General features: G+C 35.7%; 1 protein-coding gene across 12 annotated transcripts in view; it reads right to left on the bottom strand.

The window, feature by feature from the left end:
- The window catches only part of HDAC9 (histone deacetylase 9), a 512,743-nt gene that overhangs the window by 404,063 nt on the left and 84,765 nt on the right, over window positions 1-23,915 (bottom strand). For 3 of the 12 annotated variants that reach the window (XM_021710824.1, XM_021710828.1, XM_021710825.1), the window contains exons 3-6: window positions 15,477-15,718; window positions 10,244-10,394; window positions 8,805-8,925; window positions 7,011-7,132 (exon numbers count right to left, since the gene is read on the bottom strand). In XM_021710824.1, coding sequence (XP_021566499.1) covers window positions 7,011-7,132; window positions 8,805-8,925; window positions 10,244-10,394; window positions 15,477-15,718 — 636 coding nt within the window. Of the gene's footprint in view, window positions 1-7,010; window positions 7,133-8,798; window positions 8,928-10,230; window positions 10,395-15,476; window positions 15,719-23,915 lie in introns of all 12 variants that reach the window. The other 9 variants (XM_008054890.2, XM_021710829.1, XM_008054887.1 and 6 more) reach the window with 4 other exon arrangements.

Raw genomic sequence — 23,915 nt, 5'->3', positions numbered from 1 at the left:
TAAAAAAGAAAGTAATGGGTCCAGATGGCTTCACTGATAAATTTTACCAAACATTAAAAGAAGAAACGGTGTCTATATAGTCTCTTTCAGAAAATAGGAGAAGAAATATCTCCAAACTTATTCTATGAAGTCAGCATTACCATACTACCAAAATCAGATAAAAATATTATAGAGAAGAATTACCCTAGGTTAATATCACTCATGAACACAGATTAAAACATCTTTAACAAATATTCACAAATCAAATCCAATAATGTACAGAAAATATTATACAAAACAAACAAGATTTCCAGGGATATGAGGCTGGTTTACTCTTTTAAAATTGGTTAATGTAATCTATCACCATCAGCCAACTTTAAAAAATAAACATATGATCATATCAGTTGATGCAGGAAAAAGCACTTGACAAAACCCGATACTAATTTATGATGACTTTCAGAAAACTAAATATGAATTTAATAAAGAACACAAATATAGTATCTATAGCTTAATATCAGACTTAAAGGTGGGAAACAAGATGCCTTCCTAACACACTTCTGGACATCTACCCAATTGAATTAAAAACATGTTCTAACATACTCCTAGGTATCTATCCAATTGAATTAAAAACGTGTCCTAACATACTCCTAGGTATCTATCCAATTGAATTAAAAACGTGTTCATACAAAGTCTGCATACACAAATGCTTATAGCAGCTTTATCTATAATCACTAATTTGGAAGCAACAAAGATGTTCTTCCAACTGTAGTTCATTCATAAAATGGAATACTATACAGCAACAGAAAAAAGCTTAATGCTACTAAAAAACATGGCAGAACCTTAATGCATATTGCCAAACAAAAGAAGGCAGTCTGAAAAATCACATGCTGAATGATTTCAACTAGGTAAAGAGATAAAAAAATTAGTGGTTGCTAGATGTTGGTTAGGAGAAGGATGAATAGATGGAGCACAGGAGATTTTTAGGGTGATAAAATTATTCTGTAATGATAGAACACTGAAATAGAATAATACTGTAATGGTAGACACATGACATGACATTATGCATTTGTTAAAACCTGTAGGACTTTACAGCACAGAGTAAAACAATATAAACTATGGGCTATACCAATAATAACATATCAGTAGTAGTCCATAAATTGTGACAAATGTGCCATGCTAATGCAAAATATTTAAAAAGCAATATAAGAGCCGGGCTCGGTGGCTCAGCCTGTAATCCCGCACTTTGGGAGGCTGAGATGAGTGGATTGCCTGAGCCCGTGGGTTCGAGACGCGCCTGGGCAACTTGGCGAGACCTCATCTCTACAATAAATCAAAAAATTAGCCAGGCATGGTAGTGCGCGCCTGTAGTTCCAGCTACTTGGAAGGCTGAGGCGGAAGGATCGCCGGAGCCCAGCAAGTCAAGGCTGTGATGGCTGGGAGCAGCCACTGCATTCCAGTCTGGGCAACAGAGTGAGATCCAACTCAAAAATAAAATAAAATAAAATAAAACAAAATAAAAAAGCAATATAGGAACTTTATAGCGTCTGCTTAATTGTTTTGTAAATCTAAAACTGTCTTAAAAATTAACATCTATTAATTTAAAAATGAAGTCAACAGCAGAAATTAAAACTCTGTTTGGCTCCAGTGAGCACAGAACATCAATTGAGTTGCTCATATGGTAAGTAACAAAAACAAGTCTACTGTTATTTTTTTTTTTTTCAAGAGCCCAGGCTGGACTTCCGGGGTCAAGAAATCCTCCTGCCTCAGCCTCCTGAGTAGCTGGGATGACTGGCATGCAGCCTGCTGCTACTTTCAAATGCCATATTGGGTTCTAAAATGTCAGGAAACATGCAGAACTAACAAAGACCTTTATTCCCATTTTTACATTAGCCTTGTGAGTTGCACATAGCTTAAAAATAAAATGGCTATCCCTTTTTTCTCAGTTTACTTGTTTTGGCAATAAAAGTAGAAAAACATAAGATATTAAAAAGAACTTCCACAACAAAAAAAAAATTAATTTTGACCTCATGGAAATAAATAAAACTTAATTCCTTATCAACTACAACCATAAAGTCAACATTAAGCACTCCCTTAATCCTAGGTATGATCTCAAGTGTTTTACATGCTTTACATTCTTTAAATGAGTTCTCAAAATAACTATATGAATCAAATGCAATTATCATCCCCATTTTACAGATGAGGGAATCATGGTCTAGAGAGGTTAAAGTAATCATTCAAGATTAAAGAACCAGATTTCAAACTGGTACGTGGGGATTTAAAGCCTGCGTTACAGTGGCCATATTGCCTCTCAATTCTGGGAAACCTTGTGTAAAATTTATCACATGAAGTATATTTCAATAATTTTAAGCAAGATTGGTCACAACAATGCAGCTAAAATAGAGTACTCAGATATATAAAAACGCTCCATTATATGTCAATCTGGAATAATATTTTGAGCAAATATTTTTATAAACTTAAATGCTACCTTTGCAGAAATGTGTGCATGTTCCCATGTGTACATGATCATGTGTTTGTGTATTGTGAGAAAGATATACACAGAGAGAGAAGATTTTAAATCATTGAAAAATGTCTCCTTGTCAGCTGGGCTTGGTGGCTCAGGCTGTAATCCTGCACCTTTGGAAGGCTGAGGTGAGTGGATTGCCTGAGCCCGCGGGTTCGAGACCTGCCTGGGCAGCGAGACCTCATCTCTACAATAAATCAAAAAATTAGCCGGGCGTGGTAGCACGCGCCTGTAGATCCAGCTACTCGGAAGGCTGAGGCGGAAGGATCGCCGGAGCCCAGCAGGTGGAGGCTGCGGTGGCCGGGAGCGGCCACTGCACTCCAGTCTGGGCAGAGTGAGACACGAATTCAAAAAAAAAAAAAAATGTCCCTTGTGTTAATTTTGGATTATAATAATTTGAACAAGTCACCAAGGTACAACAACATAACAACTGACTATACCGATGGGAGGTCTACAAAGCTATATATCTCATCTCTGCCTTCTTTCCAATTTATTCAGTGTGGAAAATGACATTGGACTTCCAAAACCTTAACTTATGCTTGGAACCTTTCCATTTTTGAGGCTTATTCTAGTGTTGCTGACCATTAAAACGAATATTTCAGTGGGGCTGGAACAGTCTTATTAGTCCAAGCCAAGCTTTATATGGCTTGTGCACTTTAAGAGGTTAATCTAGCCAGCCAGCTCACTTTGTTCAGAAGTATTAAATGGAAAGACTATAACATTCAAAGAAAGGCAGAGTTCACTGGTAAGACCTCAATCATATAATGGAGTATAAAACTCCTAGAAATTTTTACCACAATGTTTTATGAAACATATGCACACACTCACTGGAACAAAACTCAATTCAAATGGCTTTGAAGGTCAGTTCAAAGTCACCACATATGCAGTATCTCTGTGAGAAATATGTACTATTTCCAAAGTGCCTGGACCAGAAGCTTCCTTTCTCTACTTGATAGTTTATCATCAGTCTAGCAGTATACTATAAGAGAAAAAAGCCACTTACTACAATAATACTATTTTCAGCCAAAGTATGAAGTTTAGTCAAATATTCCAAATTGTCATACCAATACATCTTTGTGTTATAAAACAAAAGGAATCACAAAGTGTACATCTTAAGGAAGAGCTATTTTAAGTGTGGGCAAAAACTATAAAAATTAATGCAATTATGTTATTCTCAACTTCAAAACCAATTGTTGGGAAAGGAGTAAAAGACATGCAATTTCTACATTTAAAAGAAAAGTGAATTAGAAATGGGCATTATTAGAAACAACTATTAGAATTATTCTGATGTTTCTAAAATGCCCAAATTCTATGGCCGACTATGATACTCCTAAGGCGAAGGAAGTAAAGGTCCACTTTGCATGACAAAGGTCAGATTTCTGCAGGCAAAGGAGGGGACTTCTGTAGTTAACTGTTCCTGGGTTACCACTGTCTGGGGAAGGTCCTAAAGGTCAAGAAAGGTTCCAAATTGTGCTCACTGCTGAAGGGACATCCCCAGGGTGACTTTAATCAATTTAGGTCATTAGGACTTTTCTAACTCTGGCTCCAGTTTTGCTCTCGTAAATCTTGCTAATACATATTGGTGATTCAGTAGTGATGGAGACTTAAAATAAATTAAGGGTATTTAGTTTCATATACAGATCAAAAGATAGAACACACTCATTTAAAGACTTCTTTTAAATCTAAGATTGAGTTCAATGAAATCCAAGCAGACGACATCAATTTGGAATCTGGTCCTAAGAGAAAAGCATAACTCTGTAATAGTTGTGCTGGTGTTTACACTAGATGGTCAATGACACTATTCTAGATTTCATGGAGCATGATGTGGCTTCACACAATGTTATCTTAAACTGCTTCCTCAATCACCACATATGTTTTATTGTGGTAAAATTTTATTGTTTACTTTTTCTTGTAATGACTTTGAGTCACTGAAATACAACAAATGCTGAAGTGAAAATTAGTATTTGACAATATATCAATGCTTGTCTTTTAGTGATTATATATGTCTAAATTTTCTCACAATGGACTTGGAAATACACCAAATAGATTGTATTTATAAAAGATGGAAGAGCTGAAGAGTTCCGCCTATTTTGTAATTAATGAAGGGTATCTCTAAATATTTTAGATAGTGCGTAGAAAACATCTGTATTTAATTATACTTTTCTTAAACAGACAATGGGAATTGAATTAAGGAATATTTTGAAATCCCTACAGAGATATTAAAGTATTAATGGCTGTTCAAGAACTTTATAGCTACAATGCTTGAAAATGTTTGGTTTTACAGATCAACAGCCTGACACTTCATAAATATCAAGGAAAAACTGGAAGAAACTGGAAATTATGGGTAAATACAGAGAATATAACACTAGAAAAGACCAGCGATTTTCACTTTTATATCACATAATCAGGCACACAAAATCTCTTGCATACTTGTGCAGATGTAAATAGGGTTTGTAACAAATATTCTGAGCAGAATTTCTTTTTAAATTTTGTTGTGAAGTAAAAATTTTTAGAAGACTAAGTTAACGGCTTGTTATTTATTCTTCACAGAGGAAAAAACCATAAGCTGTTCACATGAAAACAGTGAGACACAAAGTATTGAAAAAGATCAGATTTTCTTTCTGGGTGCTTACTGTAAGTCCCAAATGCCACTTATTTTCAAAGTCAGTATCAGTTCTCAATCTCCCAGTGGTAAGAGTATATTCAAAGGCTATGTGCTCAGCAGGATAGAAGTCTTTCTCTGTGAATGTAACTGTATCACTCATCAGTAACCCCTGCCATAAAGAGACTCCATATTTTCCTTCCTTTCAGTGACTCCTTAGGCTCTTGAATGCCTGTCCCTGCCCTGAGACCTGGGACAATGTCCACAGGATCTCCATCAATAGCTCGTACTCATGCCACTGGTACAAATAAATGTCAAGACTGCAGATCAAAGCCGTCTCCACATTCTAAAGCTCATGTTCTTTATGAACCAATTTTCATAAACTATACTCCATGTTTTAAAAATACAAAGACGTTCCCTCCTTGCTTGCTTGCTCACTTTGAATCCAGATAAGTTTATTTATTAGAAAGACATCTGATTTGTGATAAAAGTGTGAAATTTTGATACGACATATAAAACCCCGTCATTCTGCCTTTGTATAGCCTTCTATTAAAGTATTTTACAATACCTATCATCTTTTAGTAGAAAGGCAAAAATAGCCTTTGGGCTATTAAAAATAAAAAGCACAGACTGCTCTGTAATACTTAAACATCTTTCCCAGTGCCCTTGCCCAATATGGGCAAGATGGTGGATAATAAATTCTTATTCATGATTGATTTTATTTTTGAATCTTCATTATGCTACAGGTAAATTATATGATGGAAAATAGCTTCATCATGTGTTTTTAACAATCTACATCCATTTTAATTACCCAAAATTGCTTGGGAAAATGAATATAATTATTTGAAGTCATCATCACTCTGTAGGTTCATATATAAATTAAATAAATCTATACTTCTGCAAGGGGACCTGAGTAAACTATAACTAAACCAAACTATTTTCTATGAATATCATTTCAGATCAGTTGTGGAAATAAAACGTTTTTCATTTGCTACTGTCTTAAAGAATTATAGTTAGCAAAGAACATAAGATTTAGAATAGAATGTACACAAATGCTATATCTATGCATTTCTAGTTAAAGTTTGGGCATATTTATGATAACAGTAAGAACATATAATGCATGAAATATGTACATATCAGAGTGCTCAGAAAGGAGAAAAATATGGGAAACAAATACAGGCCTTAGAACCACAGGTTGTTTAACAACTTCCAAATAGTAACCTCATTGTGCTAGTTTCCCTGAACAAATTTTAACACAACTACCTGCAATTATTAGGTACAAATCTTCACTCTGGCTTCTCTTGTAATCCATGAGACATTTGGCAAGTCACTCACACAAGAACGTAGCCCTTAGCCTTACCTGTTTTTACCAAATCAACAATTAAAATTTAAGGTTTATAAAATATTTGTCAGGGAAAAAAATCAGTTTACTATCTGCATTTTTGTACAAGATGGTTGAGGCTTAGCAGAAAAATAGGTTGATGAAGAATATTCCTGAGACCCTTATTCATGGAGAAGAGCTGAATTTTCTGAGAAATAAAATTTAAATTTTTTTTTCGTTCTACCCTTTATCCCTAATAAGATAATAATCCAACTAACATTCAACTACAAGTATCTTTGAATTTTTAAAAAGGTACTTTGACTGTATACTGAATCAACAGATAAAGAAATAAGTAGGAGAGTGTGTGTGTGTGTGTGTGTGTGTGTGTGTGTGTGTGTGTGTGTGTATGTGTGTGTGTTCACACACATGCAGGTGTTCATGAGCATGTTTGTTTATGCTAGGGGCCAGGGTGTGGAGGTTATAGGATCTACAATCCAAATCCATCGATTTTCCTGTAAATGTATTGTAAAATGAAACTACAGGTAGGCTATGGAAGAGCAAGTGGGTTTCTTGTTAAACCAACTTACCAGTTTTTCGAAGAGGGAAATCATCCTTTGCATCTTGTGCTCCTGGTAATGTGTATTTGAAGGATGGAGATGTTCCACTAAGGGGTGGAGAGCTTTGATCCAATGATGTGTGGTGGGCAGCCCTAGGAAAGACAAAGAAGTTTCACTGTTTACTCTGGAGTTTTGACTGCATGTTGGTCAGCAACAATCAGTAGCACATGCTGTGCACATGCCTCAGCTGTGTTTATGCTCTTTCTTCTTAGTGTATACAAACCACAGACTCATACAACCAAGTTCACTGTAGTGGTATGTTATGGAACGATGCAGGAGTCCTAAGGATGCCCACCACGTTTCCAGTCATACACTCACAGAGCAAAGTTGGCTTCGCTAAAACAGAATTTACTGAGTCTGAGCTTTATAATTTGAGATTATCGTGTCTGTTTTCTTAAGAGCTATACTGGAGAAATCTTTTAGTCAACAATGTAGAACATCCAAGGTAAAAGTAAACACATATAACATATAAGGATTTCATTTTAAAAAATTGTCGGTGGATGAGAGTAGCTTTTTTACTGAAAAGACAGTATTGTGTCAACAGCCTCAGGTCTCCTGACTTTCTTTTGAAATAGTGATTTTGACTGACACTTTGAAAATGTTCTTCAGAGATTGATTTCTCAAGTCAGTTGACACTCATGAGAGAAATTATGTAAATCATTAAAAAGTATTTACAAAAAAAACCTCTGGAATCCGTCTGCTACCTTTTTTTGGAGCAAAAAAGGACACAGATACCTATAGAATAGGCTTATAATGACAATAACTCTTTAAATAGAACTGCTGGAATGTTTATAATTTCAATATAACAAAGTAATCAAATACTGCTCCTATCCTTGATGATGTGAAGGATTGAAAAATGTAAATGTAAAATTCTGTGGTCATCTGGCAACACTTTTATGAAAGAAATGAAATAATTATCTATTAGTCTATTATCCATATGTATTTGCATATCAATTACTTGACCTGATTTTTTAAGAACACCACTTCTTTTATGTTATATGGGAAGATTTGTGTATTGCATAGCACCTCTTTACAGAACTTGGGAAATATGGCTCCATAAAACTATATGACCACGGTGTATTCAGTTGTCAGTTTATGTGTCAGAAGCTTAGCTAGTATTTTACTGGGTGGGAAGAAATGAGACGAGGTGGGCAGAGATAAACTATTCAGTGAAGACTTCGATTTACTTATTTGGCAACTTCCTTTCTTCTCTGCCCCATCCTCCCTTATCTTTCTTCCTGCTTTCCTACCTTCTTTTTAAACTGAGCCAAAACTCTTCTGAACTTTTAAAAATAGCTCAGACCTCCACTTTATATCAAGTCAAGTAAAACAAAATCACATCCTGCCAAATCTTCAGAATTTATTGTATAGATAGCAGATGTATCATTTGAGAATAGGGAAACTCAAAATACAAATTATTTTCTATACCACACCTCTCATTTGTCAGTTACTCATTTGCTAAAGAACATACACACTTCCACGCCCTACAATGATAAATGCTAACATTTATTAAGCACTGCTCTCTGTTATGAACTTTACCACATTTTTTCATAGGGCTGTCCCAGCAACCCTAGAAGGCAGGTACTATTATTATCCTGTTTTTATAGAGAATGAAACTGATCCTTAGAGAATTCAAGGAACTTGCCCACAGCCACACAGCTGAGAAATGGCAGGCCGGGGATTTGTGCCCAGGTTGGGTCAAGACAGAACCCGGGTTCTTTACCCCTGGGAATGAAGACAGCCAAACACTGAACATACGTGTACCAGAGCTTGGGATGGCGGCTCACGGAATGATTTTTTCCATTAGTTGGAGTGTCTTTTGTTGCTGATTTACTCAATAGGAATTCTTGAAGCTTCTGCTTTACTTCTGTACTTGCCACTGCCCCTGAAACACACACACACAGAGACAGATGTTGACTGTGAGTTTTGTCCTCCCTGGCCTCTAGAATATTTAACAAAGATTAAGAAGTAAAAATCACTGGTCGCAGCATATAAAGTTTTCCTATTAAAAGAAGAAACCACAGTCTAAATGGGCATTAGAAAATAGCACAGTAATGCTTTGTAACTACTGCTCAAACTGCCAATTTTCAAAAGACCTTTAATGATTTCTTAAATTGCTTTTGCAAAAAGGGGAATCCCAGAATTAATTCTAACTTTTTTTTTTTAGTTAAAAAAAATACCGCTGAGGAACGAAATAGTTTTTAATAATTAAGAATGTTAGGGGATTAAATCCATACTAGATCCTTTAAACACATTTTTTTTTTTTCCTTTTTGAGTCAGAGTGTCACTCCTTCTCCTAGGCAGGGGTGGAGTGGCATGATTACAGCTCACCACAGCCTCGACCTCCTGGGTTCTCAGGTGATCCTTTTGCCTCAGCTTCCCAAGTACCTGCGACTACAGGTGAGTACCACCCTGCCCAGCTAATTTTTTGCATTTTTTTGTAGAGATGAGTCTTACTATGTTGCCCAGGTTGGTCTTGATCTCCTGGGCTCAAGCTATTCTTCTGCCTCGTCCTCCCAAAGTGTGGGGATTACAGGCATGAACCACCATGCCCGGCTCCTCTAAACACAATAAAATAATATTTTCAGAGTTGCTAGTTTGAAAAACTTAGCTTAAGAAAAAAAACCCTTTAAGCTTTAAACAAATATTGCTGACAATTCCAGTTCAAGTCACAAATTTGAAACCTTGCTACGACCTGATTTTGAACTGACCTACTACAGAGGAATTATTTGGATCTGTCTCCCTCTTGTGGTTAGTTCTTTTACAAGTGTTCTGCCTTCAATCTCCTCAAAGTTCGTGCAGAGACTAAATGGAGCCAAAGCTTGAATTACAGAACAATTATTACTTGGGCAAGAGGAAGGAAGCCATAGTGAGAAGATGTGGACGTGGGTTTTTGTATTAAACAGAATAGCTTACTCTAGACCGCTTTAACATGATATTATTTTTAAGGATCCAAACAACAGAAATGAGCACCCTTGCCAAATAATGCTAGGGTGCATTATTTGAGATGTTCTACAGATTGAATAACAAGAACTGATAGGTGAATGTCAAAATGTTACAGTTGCATCTGTAATTTATTCTTTCGGTTAAACACAGAAATTTTGACAAGTTTAATTCCACTCTGTATCAGGCTTCGTTCTGAATGATGATCAGCTACAGTGAGGGAAGAGAGTCCATCTTTTACCCTGATTGGTGCCTCTTACTTTCTCGTCCTCTATCTTTGCCTCTGAGAGTAGGAAGCTGCTGTTCTCTGCGATGCCTCTCTACTTCCTGTTCTTGTCTCTGCTGCTCCAGTTTCTGCTCCTTTTCTAGGAGTTCTTGTTGCTGTTTTATGGCTAGAAGTTCCTGTTGCAACTTGCGAGAAGAGAAAGACATGAGAGTGTGCAATTTCTTCAGGCTTCATAGTCATCACCGATCAAAACTGAAATGTTATGAGCTTTTGGAACTTGTTTGCATTTAGTTTATATTTTACTCACTTTTCCTGTACACTGCTGAAATTTAAAGGCAAACAACTAATGCCATGATGATCTTAATGTCATCAGAAAGCAAGTTTTTGGATTGCTCCATTACCTGTGCCTCCCTACAAAAAAAAAAAAAAAAAAAAAAAAAAAACACTACCAAATTCACTTGGGTCTTCTGGTTTCTATTAATTAAATCTTTAGTTACCATAATAATTTTGCTTTGTACATATGAAACAGGAAATGGTAGGGACTGTCCAAAAGTCTATTTTACAAAGTTTCTCACATTATAAATATAATGGAAACCTTCAGTTCTTATCCTGAGAAATGATGTGAAAATAATCAAAGTGAAGAGAATGATGAGATATAAGTTTAATTTGGGGACAGTCTACCGAAAATAAATGAATGTTAAACGTTTTAAAACTTTACCGAGAAAGTCTCAACAGACTAATGCAATCTGTATATCCATAATAGGTTCTTCTCTCAAAACAGCAAGTCTTATTCTTTCATCCAACACACAAAAATCTTTAGATTAGAGATGCTGGTCAAGAAAAAAATCACATCTATAAAACTACAACTTTAATGCACTATTGTTTGACTTTCTGAATCCTTGAATTCACTTTCAATGAATAACATAAATATGAAGCATTCTTAATAGCCATCTTCAGATGTCATTTCCTTTTAGACTGAGAAGTATATATCTATTAAGAATAGCAAATGTGTCAACTGAAGAATAACTAAAAACACTGAGCTCTACTTTGACTCTGGCATTACAGGATATGAGATCTTAAGTTACAAAACTACTCGGAATCATGACCACATATGCAAGACAGAGTATAATCTCACTCATGTCTCATTTTCATAATGTACATAAAATTCAGTTTTTAAGTTTAAATCATACTAATTTTAATTATTACCACAGATTGAGTATCCTTAATCCAAAAATCTAAAATTGGCAACACTCCAAAATCCAAAACTTTTTTCGAGTGTGCCAACAAGTAGAAAATTTCACACCTGACATCATGTGATGGGTTTTAGTCAAAACACAGGCACACAACACACAGTTGATTGAGTACTCCCAAAGGAAAAAGACCTTCCCAGCCCTCTCATATCAGCAAAGGTATATTTTCTCTGGCAAAATCCAGACTCCCCCCACACAAGCACACCCACAAAGGGTAATAAGATGGTACACGTGCAGGCCAAACACACCAACAGCAGGTAACCCACATTCAGCGTCAGGAATGATGGTGATGCCCAACAACCACAGATGGTCCACATGAGCGGCTGTGACTGTGACACTTTAGTTTTCTGATGGTTCAAAATCCACACGATTTTTTTCAAGTAAAAAATTCTTGAAAATGTATCCAATTACCTTCAGGCTATGTATGTAAAGTATACAAGAAAGTATACAGGAAATATAAATAAATTTCATGTTTGAAAGTGGGCCCTATCGCCAAGATCTCTCATTATATATGTATATGCAAACATTCCCAAATCCAAGAATATCCAAAACACTCTTAGTCCTAAGCATTTCAGATAAGGGATATGCATTCTGTATTTGTAATTTTTGATACTAAAAAATGTGTAATTTATTTTTATATTAGATAGGTACCTAGAACTCTGAATTTTACACAAAACTCTGACTTTCGTTCTACCAAAAACTAGAACAAAAATTAAAAGCTATATGGAATGGCATCAACATCCCTCTGGAGCAATAGGAAGTTAATGCTAATGTCAATTATGACAGCCTCTTCATTCCTAGAAGGATATAGTTAGAAACATTTCTGAATATTCTTTATATTAAAATCTGTGGCATTTTGGCTTTGATATACAGTCCCTTAATGGATGTTTTTATATATTCCATTTGTAGCATAAGAATTCATAACTCTGCTTAAACTCTGCCTTAATGTTAATTCTATAGATATCAGGGTTGGTCAAATTGACTCGGTGCTTCACCCAAAGCCTCAATACACATTTCTTAGGAATTTCGAAAAGCACACAGTTACTATTCATTTTCAAAGATTGCAAGAATGAGTTTTAAAACAATAGAAATAAAATATCATCCCTCTATTTTTTTTTTTTTTTTTTGAGTTGGAGTCTTACTCTGTCGCCCAGACAGGAGTGCAGTGGCCATTCCCAGCCACTGCAGCCTCAACCTACCACGGTAGCCAGAATTACAGGCACGCTACCATGCCCAGCTAATTTTTGATTTATTGTAGAGATGAGGGCTCACCAAGTTGCCCAGGCGGCTCTCGAACTCTCGGGCTCAGGCAATCCACTCACCTCAGCCTCCCAAAGGCGCGGGATTACAGGCTGAGCTACCGAGCTGGGCTCATCCCTCTATTTCTAGATGTTCTGGCCCAGGAGAGAGTCAGAGTGACTTAGGAGCTTTGAAGTAAACAGGACAAGGCTGAAAATCTTGGAGCAAAACACTTACTGGCTGTATAGCCTTGAGAAAGTAATATTATTTCTCTCTAGTTCAGTTTACTAAGTGCAAAAATGGGGTAAAAGCATCTAACTCGACAAATGTTGATTATTTTAGAGAAGCCAAATATTTAAAAGCTTTTATAATCAAACCATAATATAGTGTGTATCTTCCTCATAAAAATAAAAATCTATTTACTTATTTACTTTTCGAGTTAGCATCTTACTCTGTTGCTCAGATTGGAGTGCAGTGGCACGATCACGGCTCACTGCAACCTTGACCTCCTGGACTCAGGTGATCCTTCCGCTTCAGCCTCCCAAGTAGCTGGGAATACAAGTGCACACCATCATGCCCAGGTAATTTTATAACTTTTTTTTTGTAGAGATGAGGTCTCACTTATTGCCTAAGTTGGTCTCAAATTCCTGGGCTCAAGCAATCCTCCCATCTTGGTTTCCCAAAGTGCTAGAATTATAGGCGTGAATGACTGCGCCTGGCCAAAATAAAATCTAAATGAGTGCTAAAAGCATCAACTTTTAACTTTACCCATAAAAAAGTGACAAACAAAATAAATGTTAAAATTTCAAAAGTAAAAACTTTTTAATCTTAACAAAATTTGTCTTCAGTTTCTGAGAAAACAATTCATTACTTTGGGAAATTATTTTAAAAGCTAAATTTTCCCTTTAGCTATTTCATAACCCGTTTTCTCTCAGAAGCCTATTTTCTAGAAGTCAATAAACCTACATTATGGTTTTGCTTATACCAGAGAAACAATTAATTATCTACTTGTTACAATTATCTTTTAAGTAAAATTAAACAATAAGTTACTTTTTAAAATTTGCATCAATTTTCCAGCTACAAAAGTCACAAAGTATAAATTTTAAAAAGCACTTGAAACAGTAACTTGTCAGTATGTCTCCGTATTTAGGGTTATGTGACTCACAGAAAACAGTAAAATAAGCTACATAGATTGTTAGGTCTTAAAGTATGGTAAATAGACATGTTATAAATCTCTGCCATCTTAAAAGACTGAAAAAAGAAATCCAGACTTCAATGTCCCTATTAGTACTTCAAAGATCAAACTAAAAAAATGCTTCTGCATTCATTCAAGAGTAAGTCTATAAACTAAATGAAGTTTATTCATACTTCAAAATCTAATCATAAGCTACTGATTCCATATGGGACCCAAAAGAAAATCCTCATTCTTATTTTTAAGGTATCTTATAGATCAGTACTATGTAAGAGTTATTTTCGTAAAGTTCACTAGTTTTTTTTTATATCAAGTGTCAAAGAAACTATTTAGGAAAATAAGATAAGTCTTCCAGGCTAAGGAAATACCTTGTAAAACAAGAAACATAGGGAAGAGGATGGACTTTTAATATTTTCAGACACTGTAATATTGATGTGGTAAAATTATGTAATATTAACATAGATTCATTATCTTTATTAAGCCCACATCAATATGCTTGCACTGGAGTTGCAAGCAATAGACTAAGTCCCAATAAAACAATACAATAAAATATGATATAATATAATTTATGATATTAATAACATAATTTATATTAATACATTATCATGTATTTAAGTCATCTTGAAGGAGTTGATGATAAAAAATTATTATAACTATTTGCTACTTTTATTGTCAAAAAATTCCAATTATATATGTACTTAATCTGACTAAAATAGCCTTGTTTTCAAATGTCTTTGTCAAAAAGTTGAATGATCTGCTGGGCTCAGGCAATCCTTCCACTTCAGCCTTTCAAGTAGCTGGAGAAGACATTTTATAAATAAAGCTAAAGTAATATTTATCTCTGAATATGCAAAAGAACTGAAAACATAGACACATCAAACATATTCTGATAAAATAAGCCCTCATTTAAAAGCTCTGGGATATGGATATATTTCTTCTAGAATAATGTAAATAATTTGAGTCTCAAATTGTTAACACCTCCCAAAAATTCTTCAATAAATTTTGTATCGATTCTACTAAAATACTTGCACTAGTCACTTTATATATACCTCTCTTGAGCCTTTTATTATGCTTTTATTTTGAATGTATACACCATGGGACACTTTTTATAAGGAAGATTAGGACATACTCAGAACATCTACTTCATTTACTCATAGACCAAAGATTTTTTTAAAATAAAAAGCTCTCTCTTCATATAAAATGACTAATTTATCCTTTCTGGTAAACAGTATATGCAGATTCTCTAGAAATATAAAATGGGTCTTTCTGGGCTCATGGTTCTTGATGAGGGTAGTGCAGCAAATGAACAAAATCATGTAGGAGAGAAGTTATTATTCCTTACTATTGATTCTATAAGCTAAAGTACGAAGACATGTGAGAGGTTCCTTTTAGAAACAAAGCAGGTTTTTGACAGGTACTTACCCCAAAGTTTTCACTAGTATAATCACAGTTTCCTTCAGGTCATCTATCCCTGTCTTAACCACAGTGAAACTCCCTCTTACCCCCAGAGTTCACATGAGCATGTATTATACCCACTATGGTGCAGACTCCCTGAGTAAGGTCAGAGACAAAAAAACATGTGTTACCTTGATGTGCTCTTGAAGCTGAGCCTGGTGCTGCCGTGTCAAGTTCTCGTGCTGTTTCTGAAACTCTGCTATCAGGAGCTGCTTCTGGATTTGTTGCTGCTGCTGGATAAGAAGTAATTCCTGCTGCAGTTGCTTCTCACGGACAACAGGGTCCACCACAGGCATCATCATCCTGAGGTCTGTTCTTAGGTCTAAAGGTGAGATGGGCTCCAGGCCCACAGGAACCTCTGACTTCACATCCACTATAGAAGCAGGAAAAAAGAAAAGGGGTAGCAGGGAGAGTGACAGAAGATTGGAAATTAGCATACTGATTTGGAAACAAAAAAATAAAATATGCTATAACCTGTACAACAAATTTTATGTCAATGATTCTAGTCATATCTTTACAATGATGATAAAAGGTCACTTGTGTATCAGTTGGGATAAATGGGCCATAGGTTAATTTTCATTCAGCAATTTGTACTCTGCCATGAATCTTCCACAATTTCACTCACAAAATGTATTCTATTGGATCACTAACAAAAATCAAGTGAACTTAGGATTCCCCCCCCAAAAAAATTTCAACTATATGGAGAAAATGATCTCATGTTATAAGAAAGAATGTCTACCACAACTAAATGTGTGCACTTACACACATATTGTTCTTGGTAAGCAAAGTCAGTAGATATATTCAACCTTAAAAAGTAAAACTTGTAATGTAATATATTTGCAGGGCTATTGGATCTAGCAAAGGCAGAATGCAAAACTGCATGCTAAAACGTGGGAAACAGTGATTAACCACAGCAATGGTGCCAAATCCAAACTCAGGGAGTGAAAGTCGCCAAGTTTCTAAGTGCTGGTTTTTAAATAGTAATAATCTATCTCAGTTACCTCATTCCTAAAATAAACAAGGTGGAAAAGCATGAGGAAACTTAAAACAAGTATTTAATCAAACCACTGAAGAAAGATCTGATAATGTGAGGTTAACTATAGAAAATAATATTTAAAGTATCAAAATTAAATGAGATAATGTATATAAAATGCTTAGCATAACTCTTAGTAGATAAGAATTCTGCTTTCTAAAGGAGTATTTTTAAACAAGAATGCTCCCAGACAGGGTAGGCATCCAGATATACCACAATATATGACTAGTGTCCATTCTGATTGGTCAGTGTCCATGCCAAACTGGTTGTTAAATATTTTGTATGACCATTATTCACAAGAATCAGCAAAATTGTGTAGTTAAGTCTAACAAGTTAAGTTAAAGACAATAGAGATTTAGGAGGGGAAACTGGTCAGGTGCGGTAGCTCATGCCTTTAATCTCAGTGTATTGGGAAGCAGAGGCAAGAGGACTGCCTGAGCCCATGGTTTGAGATCAGCCTGGGCAACTTGGTGAGACCTTGTCTGTACAATATAACAAAAAATTAGTCAGATGTGGTGGTGCACACCTGTGCAGCTACTTGGGTGACTGAGGCGGAAGGATCACCTGAGTCCAGCAGGTCAAGGTTGCGATGACTGTGAACCTTCCACTACACTTCAGCCTGGGTGACAGAGTGAGACTCCTACTCAAAAATAAATAAATAAATAAGGAGGAGAAACTGTGACTGACAGTATTGCATGACCTTCAATAGAAGTTATCCACTAACTACTCAGATCCAATCAATTACTGGTGGGCAAGAAAAGATAATACAGAAAGAAATAACTCAATTTTTATTTGAAAGATTTAAACACTCTGGGAACCAAACAAAATGTTTCTAAAAGTTGATTTTGACATACAGGGTGCCAGTTTTCAACCTCTGCTCTATAATCTAAATGCCTATTCCCATTCCTCTATCTGTATAACCCTGAGGATATTAAATTATCTCAGCCTCAGTACCTTCATTTGTAATATGGAGATAATGAAAGTAATAGATATTATAGAATTGTTAAATGGCTTAAATGAGATTAGCCATGTAAAGCACTTATAGCATATAGTACATCTTTCAATAAATGTTTTGGTTTTGCTTTTTTTATTATACGAAAATGGAAATTTCATATGTATTAAAATAAACTATTGCTAACAAAACGTTTTAGAAACAAATGTGAAAATAAAATGGTAAGCCAGGCTCAGTGGCTCAGCCTATAATCCTGCTCCTTGGGAGGCTAAGGTGAGTGGACTGCCTGAGCCCGTGGGTTCGAGACCCGCTTGGGCAATTTGGTGAGACCTCATCTCTACAATAAATCAAAAAATCAGCCGGGCATGGTAGTGCACGCCTGTAGTTCCAGCTACTTGGAAGGCTGAGGTGGAAGGATCGCTGGAGTCCAGCAGGTCGAGGCTGCGGTGGCCGGGAGCGGCCACTGCACTCCAGTCTGGGCGACAGAGTGAGACTCCAACTCAAAATAAAAAAATTTTAAAAAAAAGAAAAGAAAATGGTATATAATTTCTATTAAATATTAGAAAATAAGGACACTAAAACTTCTAGAAAATAAAAGAAATAAGAAAATAAAAGAATAAGACTAAACAACTGAAAATGACTTTCACTAATAAAGAAATGCAAATTATCAATCACAAAAAGCTTCACTATCTATTTATTTAATAACATATAAGATTCAGGTATACACATATGTGTATGCATAATACTCCAAAGCATAGGGTAGACATATAACAAAGAGACAATTATTTATTGCAAGTGGAGCTATCAATTGACATAAAACTGACACAAAACTAACGGGGTGATACGTTAAGAGGTAATATATATTTCCACCGTTTGATTCAGGTTTGCCAGCTTCAGGATCGTATCTTAAGGAGACAACTTTGACATAGAAAAAAACAGTTCAGTATTATCTTGTTTACTAGAGTATTATTACAACATGGAAATGTCTAAGTAAAATGTGTCATATCGTTTTTTTTAGAAAAATATGCAATCTTACATTAAAAATGCCTGGGAACGTTAAAAATGCTGTTACAGCAGTAAGTAAAAAAAAGTAATAAAGGTAACATGTATACTATGATAATTATTTAAACTACATAAATATAATTAATTTAATCAAAATACATTTATTGAACCCCTTATTAAAATTTCAGACTTCATTCTGGATGTCATGGTTTAATATTTTAAAAAAAGACAAAAATTCCAGCCCTCACTGAGCTTAGATTCTACTGGGGCTTTCAATCATATTAGTTTCTGAATTCTAATAGCAAATTCTAAGGATGTAGAGAATAGAAGACGGATGTATTTTGGATGGAAATATGATTCTCCTCCTTCTACTTTTCTGTATTTTTCCAAATTACATCTAATGCTCTGACTACTACTATAAGTAACTAACCTAGATTTGCAGATGCCAGGTTGGGAACTACAAAGTTAATATTTTATGTGGATTTAAGAGCTATTTTCAGTAACTTAAGGAAACCTAACAGAAATCCTGTCTGTAGATGTTAAGGTTTCCAATACTAACACATTAAATATCCTTGCCTGCCACTTGAATTGTATGTCTGAGTGCACGAGCCTATGCATGCAGAATTGTATCAATCTTGTGTTGTTTACACTGCCTATTTTTCAATGTAATGATCAGAAGTTTGCATTGATCAGAAGTTATCTGTCACTTTAATGAAAATGGGAAAAAGGTTTATTAATGAACTATAAGTTTGGTGGACAATGACTACTAAAGCATAATATTTGTGAAAGGAAAGAAATTAATTGTGAAGTTTGGAAACAAATGAGGATGACAGCCTGTAAGATCTTTTAACTACAGTGCCAGTGTAGAACTTTTAGTCAAGCCTCTGGAATAATGTGAGATGCTGAGCAGTAACTTAAAGAGCTGGCATAATTCCAACCCAAAGCAATGGCTGTTAATGATATATTTCATTTTTACATTAAAAAGACCAAACTATAGCCTTCAGTTTTTACATGAAAATCCTAATAAACAAAGGTCAGAATTTAACCCAATAAAGACAAAATGTAAAATTTCAAGAGACCCTGGGGTCTCTTCTTGCTGGCATTCTTGCTATCCATAAACTACAAACATCATACCCCTAAAAAATGTTTTTAAGATAAGGAGAAAAGTCCTACAATTCCCTGAAACAGTTATTATAAACCTCAAAGGGTAATTTGACTTCTTAACCTGCTATCCCAACAGAAATGATTGTGTCTAACTGCTTGCCTTTGTTCAGAGACTAATCACTAAATTGTGAAAAATCACCCTCAACTTACAAAAACTGCTCTTGATTATAAATAATTGCCCAAGACTGAGAGAAAGTGGCAGGCAAGATCCCAGTCTTTCATCCAATTTATTCAGCAGCAATCCACATTCCATTTGTCTAGACTAAATATAGCAGCGTTTATACAAGAAATCAATAGTGCTTGCAGAGAGGAGAGCAAAGGCATGAATATTTCATCAAACTCAGAGAGAAATGGCAATCAGCACACTGATGGTTCTGTGTAGGTCATCTTTGGTCTGCTAGATTAGCTCCTGTTACTTGGACAATAGCTCATCTCTGCCTAATCATAATCGCATCATAGCCATTCTTTCTATTTTTAACATTAATTGCATTGTGGGTGACAAAGTCTCATCATATTCCAAAAGGAATGCTGAATTTTTCTTACATCTTTTGTGATAGGCTAATACACTTCCCCAGGAGAAATAATAGAAACACATACCAGGGCTGAGTTTCAACAAGTTACAGTCACTTTCATATCACAGAATGTGAAAGAAAGGGCAATGTCCATAGCTGCTATATTATCATAATTAGAAATAATATACTTACAAGGAAAAATTAACCACCAGTTTTAACAGTAGATAAATGAAATCATCTCTGTTCAAAACACTACTTGTCTGAGAACATGCAAATTCCTCACAAATTACTTAGGACAGGTGGTCAGTGATACATATGTTAGAAAGAAGTTGATAACAGCAAATATCAATATTAGCATTAGTTATAAATCAATCATGTTTTTTAACAGATCCCAAGATCTCATGACATGTGTGAGAAAGGATCATGACACAGTCAGTTCTATTTAGACTCACCATTTGTAAGAGATTGCAAATATATATGCTATATAATATTTATATTCTTCTTATTATTATCATATCCAAATGCCCAGTCAAAACATTTCCACATATATGTTAGTCTTAATGATCACTTTACAAAGTTCTCTTCATTCTTTCTTCATAGTGTCTTTCTTCTTTTTGATAGTCATACCTTCTTCTGTTTATGAACTCATGCAATTTTTTAAGAAATAGTTTAGTCTTTATGAACTTGTAAATGAAAGATCTCCCATTTAAAAATAAAAACAAAATCCCAGATCACATAGGTGGTCACAATAATTACATCAGTTTAAGTTATATACATGCATGTTTAGTTGTAATTCAATTTCTGAAATAAAGTTTTTTAAATTATAAGGTCCAAAGCCCTTAAAGAGTTCAAACTACTAAGGAAAATCTAGTAACCATGGAGTGGTTCTCAATTCTTCACTTTAGATGTTGTTATTCACAGCACAGGTAAGCGGGTAGAATATTCGTATGTTCAAAAACAGGGCTCTTTGGTTTCTACCTTATCAACAGGCTTGCTTACAAGAAGTCATCCATTTTAAGAATGTCTTAAACATGTATGGAGAATTTTTAAGAATATACAATTTTGTCTATCCTTGTGGCAGAAGAGTGCTCATACCATTATCATCAAAGCCTTAAAGTCCAAATTACAGATTTTTACCGAAAGATTGTTACAGATGCAATCTCACTACCAATTTGTGTGTGCCAATTATGTAATTTTTTCACTTAAGAAAGTACTATATGTACGACGATCACTTGTATACCTAATCCTGAACCGTACCCCACATCTTTAAAATAAAATTAAAAAAAAAATTTTAAAAGTGCTATAAAAATTGGAAACATGTTTAACAATCACACTTAATATTCATAATTTACAGAGGCCACAACTTGGAAATCAACCTTTTTATAGTTAAGTTCTTTATACAATACTGGCAAGTGGACTTAAGAACAAAAATTTCTAGATTTGGGAGAAACAAATGTTAGCCTGATCATCTATTTTGCTTCTCCTGTTTCTCTTTTCATACATAGAAATCTGTGAGAGTTCAGATGTGCAAACTCTGTCTACTGGTACAGGCTTGCCTATTTTTCTGTTTTCTGCTTTAACACTGTCCAACCAAATAAACAGTTAATATCAATAATTCAGGGCCCGGAAAAGTTTGTGGAATAGTTGTCTCAGATGCATGTAATCAGGGCTTCCTTAAAGTGTGGTCCGCAACAGTAGTTTTAAGTATATGGCAAATTCTGCAAGAAATTCCTTTTATAAAATGTCAGGAGTAGATATCTATCATTACCCTTTTCATATATTTTCCTTTGTTGCAGAGTTTGGTCTTTGCCATGACTGCCTGTTTTTATGAAAATACATTAATATGTATCTGGCTGATATATCATTTCTCAAACTTGGATCAATATCAAGATGCACACTTATACTACTTTATCAGGTAGTACCACAGAGATTATGTTCTCTGTGTTATGCGCTGCCTTGTTCTATTGTTTCTGTACTTTTTGACCAAATCAAAATCAATAAGGAATAATTTATTATAGTGACACTCAAAACCAATTAGGAAGTTATCTGGTTTAATCTTGTGAAACAAACTCTGAATAAACATACGCAATTCTACTGGTCATAGGGTCAGCTAATGTAAGCACAGCTCTCATCGGGAGCCTTCTTGAACAGAAACTGAATTGGTCTTGAGGACTGAAGATCCGTGAGATGCACATTGTATCCTTTGTCCTAACCTTATCTCCTCATATGTGAAATATCAACCTCATTTTGAAGAATCACAAAGAGTTGCTCTGGTACAACAATGAGAAATATCTAGCTTTCTGAGATTCTAGTATTCTAATTTCACCACCACTTCCTGGCCATTGGTTACGTTCCTCACCTGCTCAATGTCCCCCAAAAAGCCAGACTTGATCTTCCATACCAGTCTACATTTCCCTCTAAAAATACATTTCTCTGTGGAGCTGCTGCTCCTAGCCTTTCTGAAGTATGATGAGGGACCACCTCTGAGGAGGAGGCAGGGCCTCCAGGGCTTGTCTACAGAGCTAAGATACTAAAGACAGTGACAAAAAAATGGAAAACAGTGGTTCCTTCTTGGTGTTACAAGGCCCAGAGTCCACCAAGGGGAAGCTGATAACTGCCGCTCAGCAGTATTTCTTTCTACCAGGCTGGCTGGGATCATCCAATTACCAGGCCAAGGCACTTACTGGAAGTCACCAGTTGGAAAAGAGTACAGTGAATTAGGGCAGCAACTACTACCCAGAAGAAGCCCAGTCATTTTCTTTTACATTGTAGAGTTTATCATCTCTTTCTTCCAGCTCCAGCATCACAATACACCTGCAATCCCCAGAAGCCACTCCTTTCAGTCCTGGAAGTTGCTCCTTCCGCAGGCAGAGCACTCTGGGTGAAACACTCTGGGAAAGGGATCTCTGAAACTCTTGCCTCAGAAGCACCGAAAGTGGTTTGAGGGAGAAGGTCATCTGTAAAGATTTGTTTTGTTTGTTTTTAATAACTACTCCTTTTTATTTTTTTAGATCCTTTCTCCCAGTCCACATTATGTATTATGGATTGAGTTTCCTAAATAATGTCTGCCCCCAAAAAGCTCATCCCAGCTGGTTTTCACCTCACCTCTCCAGGTTTATCGCCTGCTACCTCATTCAGAAGCTAAACCAACATCTCTAACACATAGTCCCTTTTCATGTTTTTACAGTGTCTCTTGCCTATGTCTTCCTCCTTACCAATTTAAGTCCACAAACATTTTTGAACATATGATGTTACTCTGCTAAATATAAAGGAAATAAAAATGAGACATATAACATGGTTCCTGCTAGCTGGAGCTCACAGTCAAGTACACATAATATGGGGCTGGGCAGAGTGGGACAGGGTGATTGGGTTCTGTGGATAGGAGAAATGCAGGAGATAGGCACACAACTGCAAAATAATCTACTCTGTTATATAGAGGAATTTTGAAAAAAGAGAAGTCACTTACTATTCCAGGTAGAGTCAGAAAAAGGCTTCACAAAGAAAGTACGTTTGCCTAACCCTCCATAGGCCTTTAAACTCAGGGCTAAAGGGCAACATGTACACAGGAACAGGAAAGGAAAAACTACAAACGACTTGCTGTGACTGAACCCCACTAGGCACAAGTGGTATAAAAGGTCAGAAGGTAGGCGGGAGACTCGGTTATTTCACAAAACAAGCAGCATGGCAGAAGCCGTGGCCACCAGTGTCAGACTGCAGACAGCTAAGTTATTCAACCCCTTGGTAGCCTTTGAGTTTATTCCCTTACAAAATCTGACCTAGCTGGGATCGGTGGCTCAGCCTGTAATCCCGCGCTTTGGGAGGCTGAGATGAGTGAATTGCCTGAGCCCGCGGGTTCGAGACCCGCCTGGGCAACTTGGTGAGACCTCATCTCTACAATAAATCAAAA

This window comes from Carlito syrichta, unplaced genomic scaffold, assembly GCF_000164805.1.
Source record: "Carlito syrichta isolate Samal-C Ts95f unplaced genomic scaffold, Tarsius_syrichta-2.0.1 Scaffold301572, whole genome shotgun sequence".
Classification (NCBI taxonomy): domain Eukaryota; kingdom Metazoa; phylum Chordata; class Mammalia; order Primates; family Tarsiidae; genus Carlito; species Carlito syrichta.
This window is presented reverse-complemented; position numbering and strand designations above follow the sequence as displayed.